General features: G+C 40.4%; 1 protein-coding gene across 2 annotated transcripts in view; it reads right to left on the minus strand.

The window, feature by feature from the left end:
* MYO5C (myosin VC) overlaps nt 1-18,427 on the minus strand; it is a 118,226-nt gene that overhangs the window by 15,132 nt on the left and 84,667 nt on the right. For both annotated transcript variants that reach the window (XR_003436336.1, XM_027123046.1), the window contains exons 34-36: nt 10,612-10,710; nt 8,976-9,130; nt 6,967-7,056 (exon numbers count right to left, since the gene is read on the minus strand). Coding sequence is in view for 1 of the 2 variants with exons in the window: in XM_027123046.1 (XP_026978847.1) it covers nt 6,967-7,056; nt 8,976-9,130; nt 10,612-10,710 (344 nt within the window). In the remaining variant the exon portion in view is untranslated. The remainder of the gene's footprint in view (nt 1-6,966; nt 7,057-8,975; nt 9,131-10,611; nt 10,711-18,427) is intronic.

Consider the following 18,427-nt stretch of genomic DNA (forward strand, 5'->3'; position numbering starts at 1 on the left):
AATGCTCCCACCAAAAGACACAGATTGGCTGAATGGATACAAAAAGAAGACCTATATATGCTGTCTACAAGAGACCCACTACAGACCTAGAGACACATACAGAGTGAAAATGAGGGGATGGAAAAAGATATTCCACTCAAGTGGAAACCAAAAGAAAGCTGGAGTAGCAATTCTCGTATCAGACAAAATAGACTTTAAAATAAAGACTATTACAAGAGACAAAGAAGGACACTACATAATGATCAAGGGATCGATCCAAGAAGAAGATATAACAATTGTAAGTATTTATGAACCCAACATAGGAGCACCTCAATACATAAGGCAAATACTAACAGCCATAAAAGGGGAAATCGACAGTAACACACTCATAGTAGGGGACTTTAACACCCCACTTTCACCAATGGACACATCATCCAAAATGAAAATAAATAAGGAAACACAAGCTTTAAATGATACATTAAACAAGATGGACTTAATTGATATTTATAGGACATTCCATCCAGAAACAACAGAATACACATTTTTCTCAAGTGCTCATGGAACATTCTCCAGGATAGATCATATCTTGGGTCACAAATCAAGCTTTGGTAAATTTAAGAAAATTGAAATTGTATCAAGTATCTTTTCTGACCACAACGCTATGAGACTAGATATCAATTACAGGAAATGATCTGTAAAAAATACAAACACATGGAGGCTAAACAATACACTACTTAATAACGAAGTGATCACTGAAGAAATCAAAGAGGAAATTAAAAAATACCTAGAAACAAATGAAAATGGAGACACGACAATCCAAAACCTATGGGATGCAGCAAAAGCAGTTCTAAGAGAGAAGTTTATAGCAATACAATCCTACCTTAAGAAACAGGAAACATCTCGAATAAACAACCTAACCTTGCACCTAAAGCAATTAGAGAAAGAAGAACAAAAAAACCCCAAAGTTAGCAGAAGGAAAGAAATCATAAAGATCAGATCAGAAATAAATGAAAAAGAAATGAAGGAAATGATAGCAAAGATCAATAAAACTAAAAGCTGGTTCTTTCAGAAGATAAACCAAATTGATAAACCATTAGCCAGACTCATTAAGAAAAAAAAGGGAGAAGACTCAAATCAATAGAATTAGAAATGAAAAAGGAGCAGTAACAACTGACACTGCAGAAATACAAAAGATTATGAGAGATTACTACAAGCAACTCTATGCCAATAAAATGAACAACCTGGAAGAAACGGACAAATTCTTAGAAATGCACAACCTGCCAAGACTGAATCAGGAAGAAATAGAAAATATGAACAGACCAATCACAAGCACTGAAATTGAAACTGTGATTAAAAATCTTCCAACAAACAAAAGACCAGGACCAGATGGCTTCACACATAAATTCTATCAAACATTTAGAGAAGAGCTAACACCTATCCTCCTCAAACTCTTCCAAAATATAGCAGAGGGAGGAACACTCCCTAACTCATTCTATGAGGCCACCATCACCTTGATACTAAAACCAGACAAGGATGTCACAAAGAAAGAAAACTGCAGGTCAATATCACTGATGAACATAGATAAAAAAATCCTCAACAAAATACTAGCAAACAGAATCCAACAGCACATGAAAAGGATCATACACCATGATCAAGTGGGGTTTGTCCCAGGAATGCAAGGATTCTTCAATATATGCAAATCAATCAATGTGATACACCATTTTAACAAATTGAAGGAGAAAAACCATATGATCATCTGAATAAATGCAGAGAAAGCTTTCGACAAAATTCAACACCCATTTATGATAAAAACCCTGCAGAAAGTAGGCATAGAGGGAACTTTCCTCAACATAATAAAGGCCATATATGACACACCCAGAGCCAACATCATTCTCAATGGTGAAAAACTGAAAGCATTTCCACTAAGATCAGGAACAAGACAAGGTTGCCCACTCTCACCACTCTTATTCAACATAGTTTTGGAAGTTTTAGCCACAGCAATCAGAGAAGAAAAGGAAATAAAAGGAATCCAAATCGGAAAAGAAGAAGTAAAGCCGTCACTGTTTGCAAATGACATGATCCTATACGTAGAGAATCCTAAAGATGGTACCAGAAAACTACTAGAGCTAATCAATAAATTTGGTAAAGTAGCAGGATACAAAATTAATGCATAGAAATCTCTGGCATTCCTATAAACCAATGATGAAAAATCTGAAAGTGAAATCAAGAAAACACTCCCATTTACCATTGCAACAAAAAGGATAAAATATCTAGGTATAAACCTACCTAAGGAGACAAAAGACCTGTATGCCGAAAATTATAAGACACTGATGAAAGAAATTAAAGGTGATACAAACAGATGGAGAGATATACCATGTTCTTGGATTGGAAGAATCAACATTGTGAAAATGACTCTACTACCCAAAGCAATGTACAGATTCAATGCAATCCCTATCAAACTACCACTGGCATTTTTCACAGAACTAGAACAAAAAATTTCACAATTTGTATGGAAACACAAAAGACCCTGAATAGGCAAAGCAATCTTGAGAACGAAAAACAGAGCTAGAGGAATCAGGCTCCCTGACTTCAGACTATATTACAAAGCTACAGTAATCAAGACAGTATGGTACTGGCACAAACACAGAACTATAGATCAGGGCTTCCTTGGTGGCGCAGTGGTTGAGAGTCCGCCTGCCAATGCAGGGGACATGGGTTCGTGCCCCGGTCCAGGGATATCCCACATGCCACGGAGCAGCTGGGCCTGTGAGCTATGGACGCTGAGCCTGCGCATCCGGAGCCCGTGCTCTGCAACGGGAGAGGCCACAACAGTGAGAGGCCCACATACTGCAAAATAAAAAAAAAAAGAAAAGAAAAGAAATATAGATCAATGGAAAAGGATAGAAAGCCCAGAGATAATCCCACACACATATGGTCACCGTATCTTTGATAAAGGAGTCAGGAATGTACAGTGGAGAAAGGACAGCCTCTTCAATAAGTGGTGCTGGGAAAACTGGACAGGTACATGTAAAAGTATCAGATTAGGGCTTCCCTGGTGGCGCAGTGGTTGAGAGTCCACCTGCCAATGCAGGGGACGTGGGTTCATGTCCCAGTCCGGGAAGATTCCACATGCCACAGAGCAGCTAGGCCCGTGAGCCATGGCCACTGAACCTGCATGTCTGGAGTCTGTGCTCCGCAACGGGAGAGGCCACAACAGCGAGAGGCCCGCGTACCACACACACAAAAAAATTATGAGATTAGATCACTCCCTAATACCATACACAAAAATAGGCTCAAAATGGATTAAAGACCTAAATGTAAGGCCAGAAACTATCAAACTCTTAGAGGAAAACATAGGCAGAACACTCTATAACATAAATCACAGCAAGATCCTTTTTGACCCACCTCCTAGAGAAATGGAAACACAAACAAAAATAAACAAATGGGACCTAATGAAACTTCAAAGCATTTGCACAGCAAAAGAAACCATAAATGAGACCAAAAGACAACCCTCAGAATGGGAGAAAATATTTGCAAATGAAGCAACTGACAAAGGATTAATCTCCAAAATTTATAAGCAGCTCATGCAGCTCAATAACAAAAAAACAAACAAACCAATCCAAAAATGGGCAGAAGATGTAAACAGACATTTCTCTAAAGAAGATGTACAGACTGCCAACAAACAAATGAAAGAATGATCAACATCATCAATCATTAGAGAAATGCAAATCAAAACTACAATGAGATATCATCTCACACTGGTCAGAATGGCCATCATCAAAAAATCTAGAAACAGTAAATGCTGGAGAGGGTGTGGAGAAAAGGGAACACTCTTGCACTGCTGGTGGGAATGTGAATTGGTACAGCCACTATAGAGAACAGTATGGAGGTTCCTCAAAAAACTACATATAGAACTACAATACGACCCAGCAATCCCACTACTGGGCATATACCCTGAGAAAACCATAATTCAAAAAGAGTCATGCACCAAAATATTCATTGCAGCTCTATTTACAGTAGCCCAGAGATGGAAACAACGTAAGTGTCCATCATCAGATGAATGGATAAAGAAGATGTGGCACATATATACAATGGAATATTACTCAGCCATAAAAAGAAACGAAATTGAGCTATTTGTAATTAGGTGGATGGACCTAGAGTCTGTCATACAGAGTGAAGTAAGTCAGAAAGAGAAAGACAAATACCGTATGCTAACACATATATATGGAATTTAAGAAAAAAAATGTCATGAAGAACCTAGGGGTAAGACAGGAATAAAGACACAGACCTACTAGAGAATGGACTTGAGGATATGGGGAGGGGGAAGGGTAAGCTGTGAGAAAGTGAGAGAGTGGCATGGACATATATACACTACCAAACGTAAAATCGATAGCTAGTGGGAAGCAGCCACATAGCACAGGGAGACCAGCTCGGTGCTTTGCGACCACCTAGAGGGGTGGGATAGGGAGCGTGGGAGGGAGGGAGATGCAAGAGGGAAGAGATATGGGAACATGTGTATATGTATAACTGATTCACTTTGTTATAAAGCAGAAACTAACACACCATTGTAAAGCAATTATACTCCAATAAAGATGTAAAAAAAAAAATTAGAATGTAGACATGTAGAAAATTTAAATACTATCTCTACTAATGATATTATAATAAGCTTCTACTATAACTCCTATACTTTAAAACTTAATGTCTGATTTATATCAAATGATTTCTCGATGTTTGTGGTAGCATTTATTTTCTATAACTAACTACACTTGATGCTTAAATGACATGGGTTTGAACTACATGGGTCTACTTACATGTAGATTTTTTCACTAAATATGTACTGTAGTACCACATGATCCACAGTTGATTGAATCTGAGGATGAGTCAACTGTAAACATTACTGTCCTGTTTATTTCCCTGACAAATATGTGCCTCCAGAGCTACACTACATTGGAAAACAACTCCCGTGGAAGCTCACAGAAAAAACTGCAAAGCACCCAAGGAAATGAACTTCTGTAAGAGGTTGGTAGGTGAACAAATGAGATTCATAACTTTATAATTAGAGTATAGACCAATCTGAAATATTTTAAAATGTGGGTTCTGGGCTGAATATTTGTCCCCCGCTTCAAACTTATATATTGAAGCCCTAACCTCCAGGGTGGCTATATTTGGAGATGGGGTCTCTAAGGAAGTTACTAAGGTTAAATGAAGTAATAGGGTGGGGTCCTGATCTGATAGGATTAGTGTTCTTACAGAAGGAGACAGCAGAGAGCTCAATCTCTCTTTCTACCCCATGCACTGAGGAAAGGCCATGTGACTACATAGTGAGAAGGTGGCTGTCTGCAAGCCCAGAAGTGATCTCTCAACCATGCCTGCACCCTGATCTTGGGCTTCTGTCCTCCAGAACTATGAGAAAATAAATTTCTGTTGTTTAGGCCACCTAGTCTGTGCTAGCAGACCAAGCAGAGTAATAAAATATGTTTACCATGTTCAAAGAGATAAAAGAAAAAAAACATTAAGAATAGGATATTATAAAAGGCAGAGGTGAAAAAGAACCATTGAAATTTTAGAAATAAAAATATAGTAATTAAAAACCACTCAGACAGGGACAAGAACATTGTATACATGGCAGAAGGGGGTAAAGAAAGGATTTTTAAAAATGGTGTTGAATAATGCCTCCCATTAAGGCCTCACAGATGCCAGTCTGTCTTAAATGGGCTGGTCTTCCGCCCTCCCCCCAATATTCCTTTTGGTTAGAGGTTGGATTTTCTTTACTTATTTCTCCTTTTATTCAATACTACCAGTAGGATTATTTTTATATTTTATTTTACTTTCTATCCTTTGGGACAACTGGCTATCCACATGGAAGAAGATATGAGATCATTACCTCACATGTCAACTTGGGATAAATAATCATACCAATTCTGGATAAAAGCATAATTATGAACTCTAAATTTGAATTATCAGTTTAGAAGAAAGAATAACTTCATGATCTCAGGGTAGGGAAGAATTTCTTGAACAAGACATTAAATCAGGTATCATAAAAGAACAGGACTGACAGGTTTAAGTACATCAGAATTCAAAAATTGTGTCTGACAAAGGACTCCATAAGGAAAAGTAGAAGATAAGCCACAATCTACCCATAATATGTAAAGAACTCCTGCAAATCAATAAGAAAAATAATCACCCTTAAGGAAAATGGAGAGCAGATGTGAGTAGGCAATTTAAAAGGCAACCCAACTGACTAGTAAGCACATGAAATGATGCTTGACCTCACTAGTGATCAAGTAATTACAATTTAAGTCAACAAAGTATCATCTTATACCATGAGACTAATAAATAATAAAATGTCTGTCAATACCTACTGCTGGTAAAGGTATGAGACACTGGAACCTTTATATACTACTGGTAGGACTATAAAATGGTATAACCATTTTGCAGAGCAGTGAAAACCCTGAAAGTCATTTTTGCTATTTTAGGTCAATGAAATATTGCTCTGTGAGTACTTGGAGGTGAAGAGCTTCTTTATGATGTCAGCCCCTTGAAAGCAGAGTCAGAATGGCAAAGGATTTGCAGATTATGGAGGAACAATCAGAATCTCATAGTGAGAAGAGCTATGAAGAAATAGGCATGTTGAACTAACAGCTGTATTTTAGAGTGATAATACTAAAAACTTCAGAATTTTACAACCAGAAGGAAAATGAAAAATCACAGAATCTACCTCATGAATTTTAAGTCAAGAAAACTGAGGCTTAGTACCATGCCCGAGGTCTATACTTCTTTCTAGAAGTCTTTTTGCCTGTGACTTCCATTCAGCTGGTGATGTGAAGCTGGTCTCCTGGGTAAGGGGGGAGTAAGAAAGCCAGCTGGAGCAGAAGCTGCCCCTGGAGCTGGGCATCCCAATTCCTAACTCCTATGGTGAGTTCTGGCTCATGAGGAGGTAGGAGACTGGCAGTCAGCATAGAACACAGAGTGGGCAGGCAATCCTACCTCTTCTCCACTGTACTGCTTCAGGCAATTGAGGAAATGACAAGTATTGGAAAGCCAAAAGGACAGCATCTCAAAGTCTTCTAAATGTTCCTTTAAAAAACAACAACAACAAGAAAAGACAAAGTTGGATTTTGGTGTTGGATTTGGTACCTCTGAGCCAAGAACAGACATATCTTACCTGTTTGGTTAGCTGGTGGCTTTTGACCGAAAAGAATTCCTTTTTTATTCATTAAAGACTTTATTAAATTTATACTGTAAAAATAAGCTCTTATATTTATTTAGCACGTTATGGTTTGCAAAGTATTTCTGTACAGGTTATATCACCTGTTATGATGCTTGAAGCAGGCACTGCAGGAATGCCTGAGAAATGTCTCAGTCCTTGCCCTCCAAAGTTCACATTCTGACTGGTAAGAAACACATGACATATATAGGACACAGTTAAACAGGCGGCCAACAGCCTACATGATGGGCATAGACTGTGCTACAAAAGCTCAGAGGATGCAGAGATGATGTGGAACGTGGACAGCTGAGCAAACCGCAGGAGAGAGGTGGGAGGATGCCCTCCTTGAATGAAAGGGGTGGACAGACAAGAGCTCAGGATCGAGGACTCTGTTGGCAAGAACACCCCCGCTTATGGGGCAGGAAGGAGAGGAATGAGCAAAGGAAGCAGAGGTAATAAAGACCAGAGAGATAAAAGGCAAACTGGGAAAGTCCTGGGATTTGAAAGACAATGTCAGAGCGTTTCAAGGAGATGGTGCTACTGTTCAGTCCACTTACAGAGAATAAAAATTAAGAAAATACCATTGGATTTAGCAAGAGGAATTACTTGTGATCTTTCTGTGGAGTAATGGAGGTAGAAACCAGATTGCAAGGGGTGAAAAAAAAAGGCACGGTGGCCAAGGGGGTATGTGGACCAAGTGAGGGTTGCTTTAATGTGCTGTGCACTGGAGGGGGAGGGGTGGGAAGCCACTGAAGAAGCTGAGATGGTAGATGCTGGCAAGGAAGGATTTACACTCCTCATGCCATGTGTCTTTCAGTTTCTAAGTATTTAAACATTCCAGAGCAGCACGATGGGGCAAATACTGTGTGCCCATGACCTGGAACGTAATGCAAGTGTACCCTGAGAAAACCCAATTTATGAAAATACGGACAGGGAAAACATGAATTTATGGAAGTCTCTTCTAAGAACACAATGGTAGCTCCTGTGAAGACAGTGACTATAAAGCACCCAGCACCAAATCAATGTTAGTGTTCTACTCCTAATTCCTGATGAATAATGAATTCTTAGTATAAAATTTGGTGGGAGGGGGGATAGGGGGAAGAATTATCCACGGCCTGATGCACTCACTGTTTTTATTCTTCCCTTTTCCTAGAGTATTTAAAATAGGATTTAATTGCTCATGACTTTTCTAGAACACATATTTTACTAAAAGTGAGATAGGACTTCCCCAACTAAAAAAATTACATATATCTCAAAATCAAACATTACTTCCCATTTGGAAGGGGAATGAAGAATAATGGATCTATATTTTACTGGTCCCTTACATATAGCTTATCTTCGTTTCTGGGCTGAGAATAAAAGTACATACTGTGGTTTTATAAGGGAGAATTACATAAATGCCAAGGGAAGAGATGAGTAATTTTTCAGTCCTTCCCATTCCTTGGCATTCACACTTGTTATCTGGATAGACATATACTCCTTGCAGCCAGCCCCTCTTTGCAGCCCCGGGGGACAGAAGTGGTGGGGTGGTGGCTACCAGGCTGTAGTCTTGCAGGATTTGGGGTCCACTGGCAGATCCCCACCCTTAGCTTAGCGCTCTCTGACCTAAGTTGTCTTTTCCTAACAGCTTGGATTCTTTTCCTGATTGGGCCTCTGACTGGTTTGAGGAATCATGTGGTTGACCAAAGACTGGAGGTGAAGGATGGGAAAAGCACAGGCAACTGGTCATTCCCACAGGTGTTCCTAAAGTAGCCATGATACCAAGGGCCACGTCAAAGGTAGTTCCTACCTTAACCACCTGCTTGATACCATTAATGGTGCTGTTCATGAGGGACTTGAGCATGTTGGCGTCATTTAGAGAGTCTGCGTAGCGTACACACATGAACAGGATGTGAGCTGGCAGCCCGGGGATCATGTTCACCACCACACCGCGGGGCTTCAGGTCTGGAGCAGAGAGAGTCAGTGAGGATTACAGCTGATGATCAGCTCTCCCGATAAGGAACCTATAATGATGGGGCAGGGGTTGTCTGCTTTTCTGTAATTGATGCAGTGCCTGAATGCATAAGGGTGTCTTTTCCCTTGGAGGAGTTCAGGCTGGCGGTTTTCTTGGCAAAAATATACATGCAGGTGCCACCTGCTTCTCTTACTTCTCATTTGCAAAGTACCTTCTCTTTTCTAAGGTTGAATAAAGGACAGAATTTCTTATCTCCAAGGTAACAGAGGAACCCCAGTTCCATGCACCCTCACTTCAGCCTCTATGATGAGGATGGAATATGACCTCAGCAATCACATGCATCTGCCTTGAATAGAGAAAACAGGTACACAGCAGTCCTGCAGAGGAGGACCAGCTGGTCTTGAGGAGAGGAGAATGGCTGGAAGGCAGAGTGGGAATGAAGGGAAGATAGAAACTTTATAGAACAAGTTAAAATAAGCAAACACAGGGCTTCCCTGGTGGCACAGTGGTTGAGAGTCCGCCTGCCGATGCAGGGGACACGGGTTCGTGTCCCGGTCCAGGAAGATCCCACATGCCGCGGAGCGGCTGGGCCCGTGAGCCATGGCCGCTGAGCCTGAGCATCCGGAGCCTGTGCTCCACCAAGGGAGAGGCCACAGCAGTGAGAGGCCCACGTACCGCAAAAAAAAAAAAGCAAACACAGACCTCCCCATGTCTGCATTAAGACAGGGGAACAAAGAGGCCCCACAGCTGTGCACCAGTGAGGGTGGAAAGGGTAGGGGTGCTCATGTCCTCTGAGGGGAGTCAATTAGGACAAGAGGAGTAAGGCTACATATGGGCTTTCTGCTTTGAGATGTTACAACCCACTGATAGGGAGGCAGCTTTTCTCCTTTTCCGTGGAAAACCATGCAGTTTTCATGGTGAAGACAGTCTAGTAAGATTGTTTCTAAGACCACCAACCCTAGCATATGCCCACTGGGAGATTCCTGTAACTGAGGTGTGGCTGGAAAGCCTCCACCATACTGCCTGCAAATAAATTTCTCAGCAGAAGTCAGATGGAACAAAGGAACCACAATTACTTTTTCCATGGCTCCTGTGCTGAGACACAAAGATGAGGAGATGTGTCTTCTACCCTGACCATGTGATGAGACTTGGGAAGAGGTTAGGGCAGCGCTTCTCAACTGAAGGCAAGGTACCCCCAGAGGGCATCTGGCAATGTCTGGAGGCATTTCTTATTGTCGTGGCTAGGGGTTGCTACTGGCTTCTACAGAATAGAAGCCAACGACACTGCTCAATATTCTACAGTGCAAAGCCCCTCCCCACCCCAAACAAAGAATTACGTGGTCAACAGTGGTGAGGCTGAGAAGAAGCAGTGGAGGAAGAAGAGGAAATACCCCTGCCCAAGACCGTAGCAATGGCTGATGCTCAAGTTCTCAAAGATAGAGCGAAAATTCAGAGTTCCAGGTTTCACTACCAAGAATGAGGTTTTGGATGAGCTTGGCCTCGTCTTCTCTCTTATATTCCAGCATTCCAAGGTACTCCTTGGGTCCTGAGGACAGGTGCACATCATTGGCTGTAGGCAGAGGCAAACAATCAACTAAATACACAAAAACAACTTTCACCAGCATTATCATGAGACTACTCTGTCTCTTTCCATCCCATACTGGCTGGTTTGCCCATGAACTCCTGTGGCTTTCTGATAAATGCAAACTTTATTAAACCCTGAAGAATTTCTTCTGGTAGTGATTCTTATCTGTGAGTATATCAATGAGTACAGCTGCTGGTATATATCCTCATGAGCACCTGGTATATATCGAGCACAGTGGGGATATGAAAACAATCCAAGATGATGCTCTTGCCTTCAGGACACTGACATTACAGTTAAAGAAAGGAGATTCACAAAACATGTGGTGTGCAAAACACCAAACTGCATGATCCCAAGGTGGCTGGCCTAGCTTCCTATGTGCCATCACAAGGTGCCACAAACTCAGTAGCATAAAGCACAATTTTTAAAAAAATATAATTAAAAAAGTTTCACATTTCTGGAGGTCATAGACTGAAATAGATCTTACACTGCTAAAATCGAAGTGTCAGCAGAGCTGTGTTTCTTCTGGAGGCTCTAGGGGAGAACTCATTTCTTGCCTTTTCCAGCTTCTAGAGGCTGCCCACATGATTTGGCTTGTGGCCACATCACCCTGACCTCTGCTTCTATCACCACATCTTTCTCTCTCTGCTTATATTGTCATATCACCTTCTCTCACCTTGTCATTCCTGCTTCTCTTATAAGGTCTTTTGTGATTATTGTACATTGAATCCACCTGGATAATCCAGGCGACTCTCCCCAACTCAAGACCCTTCACTTAATCACATCTGCAAAATCCCTTCTGCCATGTAAGGTAACATATTCACAGGCTCTGGGGACTGGGACATGGACATCTCTGGGTGGGCCACAGTCTGCCCTCTGGTCTCCAAAGATTCATGTCCATTCTGGGAGCAGGAGATGTACACAGAAGCATAGGTTAGAGAGTCAGAAAGACTTTAAAGATGCCATGCTGCTGAATTCGAAGATGGTGGAAGAAGCCCATAAGTCAGTAAAAGTGGGTGGCTTCTAGAAGAAGGAAAAGGCAAGAGAACAGAATCTCCCCCTAAAGCCTACAGAAGCCCTGCTGACATGTTGACTTTAACCCTGTGAAGACCATTTTGAACTTCTGACCTCTAGAACTGTAAGACTTGTGTTTTATTAAGCCACTAATTTTATGGTGATCTGTTAGGCAGCCATAGGAAATAAATACAGGGGACATAAGACTTTATGCATAGGTAGGTTGGAACTGTTGAAAAATTCTTCTTGAAAGAGGCAGCACTCCAGTTGGGCCAAGAAAAGTGAGTAGGCTCTGATGGATGAAAAAGAAGATAATCCAGGTAAAGAGTTAACAGAACTCTCTTCTGCATGAGAGTCTGTCCTGTTGACTTACTAGCTCTGTTCCCTTGGAGACTGATAAAGGTAGAATGTTAACTGTTTTACTAAGCAACCTGCTTATGCTAAGAATAACCTCTGATTGCTGAACTGCATCTGGACTGGGAAGAACAATAAATGAAGCAGAAATACATGATAAGAACATCATACTTTGGGTATTCTTAAGTGTGGTCACTTGTACCTGACCATATTCCTTGGGAGCTAGTGCCACCTATGGAGTGTCCAAAAGGTACTGGCTTCCTGACCACAGCCATGTGAATGAGCTTGGAGACAGGCACTCCAGTCCCAGCTAAGCCTTCAGATGACTGCATCCCTGCTGATGACTTCACTGCAACTCAGAGCGAGGACCACCCAGCTAAGCCACTTATGGATTCTTGACCTTCAGAACTGTGTTTTTTTTTTTACATCTATATTGGAGTATAACTGCTTTACAACGGTGTGTTAGTTTCTGCTTTATAACAAAGTGAATCAATTATACATATACATATGTTTCCATATCTCTTCCCTCTTGCATCTCCCTCACTATCCCACCCCTCTAGGTGGTCACAAAGCACCTAGCTGACCTCCCTGTGCTATGTGGCTGCTTCCCACTAGCTATCTGTTTTACGTTTGGTAGTGTATATATGTCCATGCCACTCTCTCGCTTTGTCATAGCTTACCCTTCCCCCTCCCCATATCCTCAAGTCCATTCTCTAGTAGGTCTGTGTCTTTATTCCTGTCTTACCCCTAGGTTCTTCATGACATTTTTTTTTCTTAGATTCCATATATATGTGTTAGCATATGGTATTTGTCTTTCTCTTTCTGACTTACTTCACTCTGTATGACAGACTCTAGGTCCATCCACCTCACTACAAATAACTCAATTTCGTTTCTTTTTATGGCTGAGTAATATGCCATTGTATATATGTGCCACATCTTCTTTATCCATTCATCAGATGATGGACACTTAGGCTGAGAAACTGTGGGGTTTTTTTGTTTTTTTTTTTTAACATCTTTATTGGAGTATAATTGCTTTACAATGGTGTGTTAGTTTCTGCTGTATAAAAAAGTGAATCAGCTATACATATACATATATCCCCATATCTCCTCCCTCTTGCATCTCCCTCCCACCCTCCCCCTGTCTCATCCCTCTAGGTGGTCACAAAGCACCGAGATGATCTCCCTGTGCTACGCGGCTGCTTCCCACTAGCTGTCTATTTTACATTTGGTAGTATATATAAGTCCATGCCACTCTCTCACTTCGTCCCAGCTTACCCTTCCCCTTCCCCATGTCCTTAAGTCCATTCTCTACATCTGCGTCTTTATTCCTGCTAAATTTTGGGATAGTTTGTTACATGACGATAGATACATGATACAGGAAGGAAAGCTGATGTATTCCACTTTAGACACACTGGGTTGGAGGTGATAATAGAAAGGTGAAGGAGTAGTCTTAGAGGCAAAAAGGGACTGGGACTCAGGAAAAGTGAGGAATGGCAGGTGGATTTTGGAAGTCCTTATGTAGCGATGGCAGTTCCTTCATTCATTCCAACAATGGGGACACCACTGGGCAATGGGAAGGACAGACATGGTCTCTGCCCTCATGAGGGCAGACTGACCTTTATCATTAATTATTGAAGCGGAAAGATCCTCATTTTTGTTTTGGACATATGAAATGTGAGGTGAGAGCTGAATAAATAATAGTAAAGGAGCTTTTCAAAGAAAGGAATATAGTAAAAAGAACAGAGAACTGAAGATACAGGCTTAGTGATAAAGGTTGGGAGGAAGAAGCAATACTGAACAAAAGAGTAAAGGGAGTTAGAAGAGAGAAGTCAGAAAAGTTCAGTGACACAGAAGCGGGTGAAGGGAGAGAGACCTTCAAGATGGCAGAGAAGTAAGACGTGATCACCTTCCTCCCCACAAATACACCAGAAATACATCTACATGTGGAACAACTCCTACAGAACACCTACTGAATGCTGGCAGAAGACTTCAGACTTTCCAAAAGATATATATATAAATTTTTTCCTTTTTCTCTTTTTGTGAGTGTGTATGTGTATGCTTCTTTGTGTGATTTTTGTCTGTATAGCTTTGCTTTTACCATTTGTCCCAGCATCGTGTCTGTCCATTTTTGTTTTTGTGTATAGTTTTTAGAGCTTGTTATCATTGCTGGATTTGGGTTTTTTTTTTTTTTTTTTGCAGTACGCGGGCCTCTCACTGTTGTGGCCTCTCCCATTGCGGAGCACAGGTTCCGGACGCGCAGGCTCAGCAGCCATGGCTCACGAGCCCAGCCGCTCCGCGCATGTGGCATCTTCCCGGACCGGGGCACGAACCCGTGTCCCCTGCATCGGCAGGCAGACTCTCAACTACTGCACCACCAGGGAAGCCCTGTATTTGTTTTTTGGTTTGGTTGCTCTCTTCTTTCTTTCTTTTTTTTTAAATTACTTTTTAATTTTTAAAAATTTTTAATAATTTATTTTAATTTTTTATTTTAATAACTTTTTTTTCCTTCTTTCTTTTGTTCTCCCTTTTCTTCTGAGCCGTGTGGCTGACTGCATCTTGGTGCTCCAGCCAGGTGTAAGGCCCGTGCCTCTGAGGTGGGATAGCCGAGTTTAGGACACTGGTCCACCAGATACTTCCCGTCTCCATGTAATATCAAACAGCGAAACATCTCCGAGAGATCTCCATCTCAACGCTAAGACCCAGCTTCACTCAACAACCAGCAAGCTACAGTGCTGGACACCCTATGCCAAACAACTAGCAAGACAGGAACACAACCCCACCCATTAGCAGAGAGGCTGCCGAAAATCATAATAAGGTCTCAGGTACCCTAAAACATACCACTGGACGCAGTCCTGCCCACCAGAAAGACAAGATCCAGCTTCATCCACCATAACACAGGCACCAATCCCTTCCACCAGGAAGCCTACACAACCCACTGAACCAACCTTACCCACTGGGGGCAGACATCGAAAACAACAGGAACTATGAACCTGCAGCCTGTGAAAAGGAGACCCCAAACACAGTAAGTTAAGCAAAATAAGAAGACAGAGAAACACACAGCAGATGAAGGAGTAAGGTAAAAACCCACCAGACCAAACAAATGAAGAGGAAACAGGCAGTCTACCTGAAAAAGAATTCAGAGTAGTGATAGTAAAGATGATCCAAAATCTTGGAAATAGAATGGAGAAAATACAAGAAACGTTTAACAAGGACCTAGAAGAACTAAAGCAAACAATGATGAACAACACAATAAATGAAATTAACACTCTCTAGAAGGAATCAATAGCAGAATAACTGAGGCAGAAGAATGGATAAGTGACCTGGAAGATAAAATAGTGGAAGTAACTGCTGCAGAGCAGAATAAAGAATGAAGAGAACAGAAGACAGTCTCAGAGACCTCTGGGACAACATCAAACATACCATCATTTGAATTATAGGGGTCCCAGAAGAAGAAGAGAAAAAGAAAGGGACTGAGAAAATATTTGAAGAGATTATAGTTGAAAACTTCCCTAATATGGGAAAGGAAATAGTCAATCAAGTCCAGGAAGCACAGAGAGTCCCATGCAGGACACATCCAAGGAGAAACATGCTAGAACATATATTAATCAAACTTTCAAAAATTAACATCAAAGAAAAAATATTAAAAGCAGCAAGGGAAAAACAACAAATAACAAACAAGGGAATCCCCATAAGGTTAACAGCTAATCTTTCAGCAGAAACTCTGCAAGCCAGAGGGAGTGGCAGGACATATTTAAAGTGATGAAAGGGAAAAACCTACAACCAAGATTACTCTACCCAGCAAGGATCTCATTCAGATTCGACAGAAAAATTGAAACCTTTACAGACAAGCAAAAGCTAAGAGAATTCATCACCACCAAACCAGCTTTACAACAAATGCTAAAGGAGCTTCTCTAGGCAAGAAACACAAGAGAAGGAAAAGACCTACAATAACAAACCCAAAACAATTAAGAAAATGGGAATAGGAACATACATACTGATAACTACCTTAAGTGTAAATGGATTAAATGCACCAACCAAAAGACATAGACTGGCTGAATGGATACAGTAACAGGACCCGTATATATGCTGTCTACAAGAGACCCACTTCAGACCTAGGGACACATACAGACTGAACGTGAGGGGATGGAAAAAGTTATTCCATGCAAATGGAAAGCAAAAGAAAGCTGGAGTAGCAATTCTCATATCAGACAAAATAGACTTTAATACAAAGACTATTACAAGAGACAAAGAAGGACACTACGTAATGATCAAGGGATCAATCAAAGAAGAAGACATAACAATTGTAAACATTTATGCACCCAACATAGGAGCACCTCAATACATAAGGCAACTGCTAACAGCCATAAAAGGGGAAATCGACAGTAACACAATCATAGTAGGGAACTTCAACACCCCACTTTCACCAATGGACAGATCATCCAAAATGAAAATAAATAAGGAAACACAAGCTTTAAATGATGCATTAAACACGATGGACTTAATTGATATTTATAGGACATTCCATCCAAAAACAACAGAATACACTTTCTTCTCAAGTGCTCATAGAACATTCTCCAGGATAGATCATATCTTGGGTCACAAATGAAGCGCTGGTAAATTTAAGAAAATTGAAATTGTATCAAGTATCTTATCCAACCATGACTATCAATTACAGGGAAAAAATCTGTAAAAAATACAAACACATGGAGGCTAAACAACAAACTACTAAATAACCAAAAGATCACTGAAGAAGTCAAAGAGGAAATCAAAAAATACCTAGAAACAAATGACAATGAAAACACAATGACCCATAACCTATGGGATGCAGCAAAGGCAGTTCTAAGAGGGAAGTTTATAGCAATACAATCCTACCTTAAGAAACAAGAAACATCTCAAATAAACAACCCAACCTTACAACTAAAGCAATTAGAGAAAGAAGAACAAAAAACCCCCAAACCTAGCAGAAGGAAAGAAATCATAAAGATCAGATCAGAAATAAATGAAAAAGAAATGAAGGAAACAACAGCAAAGATCAATAAACTAAAAGCTGGTTTTTTGAGAAGATAAACAAAATTGATAAACCATTAGCTAGACTCATCAAGGAAAAAAGGGAGAAGACTCAAATCAATAGAATTAGAAATGAAAAAGCAGAAGTAACAACTGACACTGCAAAAATACAAAGGATCATGAGAGATTACTACAAGCAACTGTATACCAATAAAATGGACAACCTGGAATAAATGGACAAATTCTTAGAAAAGCACAACCTTCCGAGACTGAACCAGGAAGAAATAGAAAATATAAACAGGCCAGTCACAAACACTGAAGTTGAGACTGTGATTAAAAATCTTCCAATAACCAAAAGCCCAGGACCAGATGGCTTCACAGGAGAATTCTATCAAATATTTAGAGAAGAGCTAACACCTGTCCTTCTCAAAATCTTCCAAAATATAGCAGAGGGAGGAACACTCCCAAACTCATTCTATGAGGCCACAATCACCCTGATACTAAAACCAGACAAAGATGTCACAAAGAAAGAAAACTACAGGCCAATATCACTGATGAACATAGATGCAAAAGTTCTCAGCAAAATACTAGCAAACAGAATCCAACAGCACATTAAAAGGATCATACACCATGATCAAGTGGGGTTTATCCCAGGAATGCAAGGATTATTCAAAATATGCAAATCAACCAATATGATAAACCATATTAACAAATTGAAGGAGAAAAACTATATGATCATCTCAATAGATGCAGAAAAAACTTTCAACAAAATTCAACACACATTTATGATAAAAATCCTCCAGAAAGTAGGCATAGAGGGAACTTACCTCAACATAATGAATGCCATATGTGACAAACCCACAGCCAACATCATTTTCAATGGTGAAAAACTGAAACCATTTCCTCTAAGATCAGGAAAAGACAAGGTTGCCCACTCTCACCACTATTATTCAACATAGTTTTGGAAGCTTTAGCCACAGCAATCGAGAAGAAAAAGAAATAAAAGGAATCCAAATCAGAAAAGAAGAAGTACAACTGTCACTGTTTGCAGATGACATGATACTATACATAGAGAATCCTAAAGATGCTACCAGAAAACTACTAGAGCTAATCAATGAATTTGGTAAAGTAGCAGGATACAAAATTAATGCACAGAAATCTCTCGCATTCCTATACACTAATGATGAAAAATCTGAAGGAGAAATTAAGGAAACACTCCCATTTACCATCGCAACAAAAATAATAAAATATCTAGGAATAAACCTACTAAGGCGACAAAAGACCTGTATGCAGAAAATTATAAGACACTGATGAAAGAAATTAAAGATGA

This window comes from Aethalodelphis obliquidens, unplaced genomic scaffold (assembly GCF_003676395.1).
Source record: "Aethalodelphis obliquidens isolate GAN/ISIS:26980383/991018 unplaced genomic scaffold, ASM367639v1 scaffold26, whole genome shotgun sequence".
NCBI classification, from domain to species: domain Eukaryota; kingdom Metazoa; phylum Chordata; class Mammalia; order Artiodactyla; family Delphinidae; genus Aethalodelphis; species Aethalodelphis obliquidens.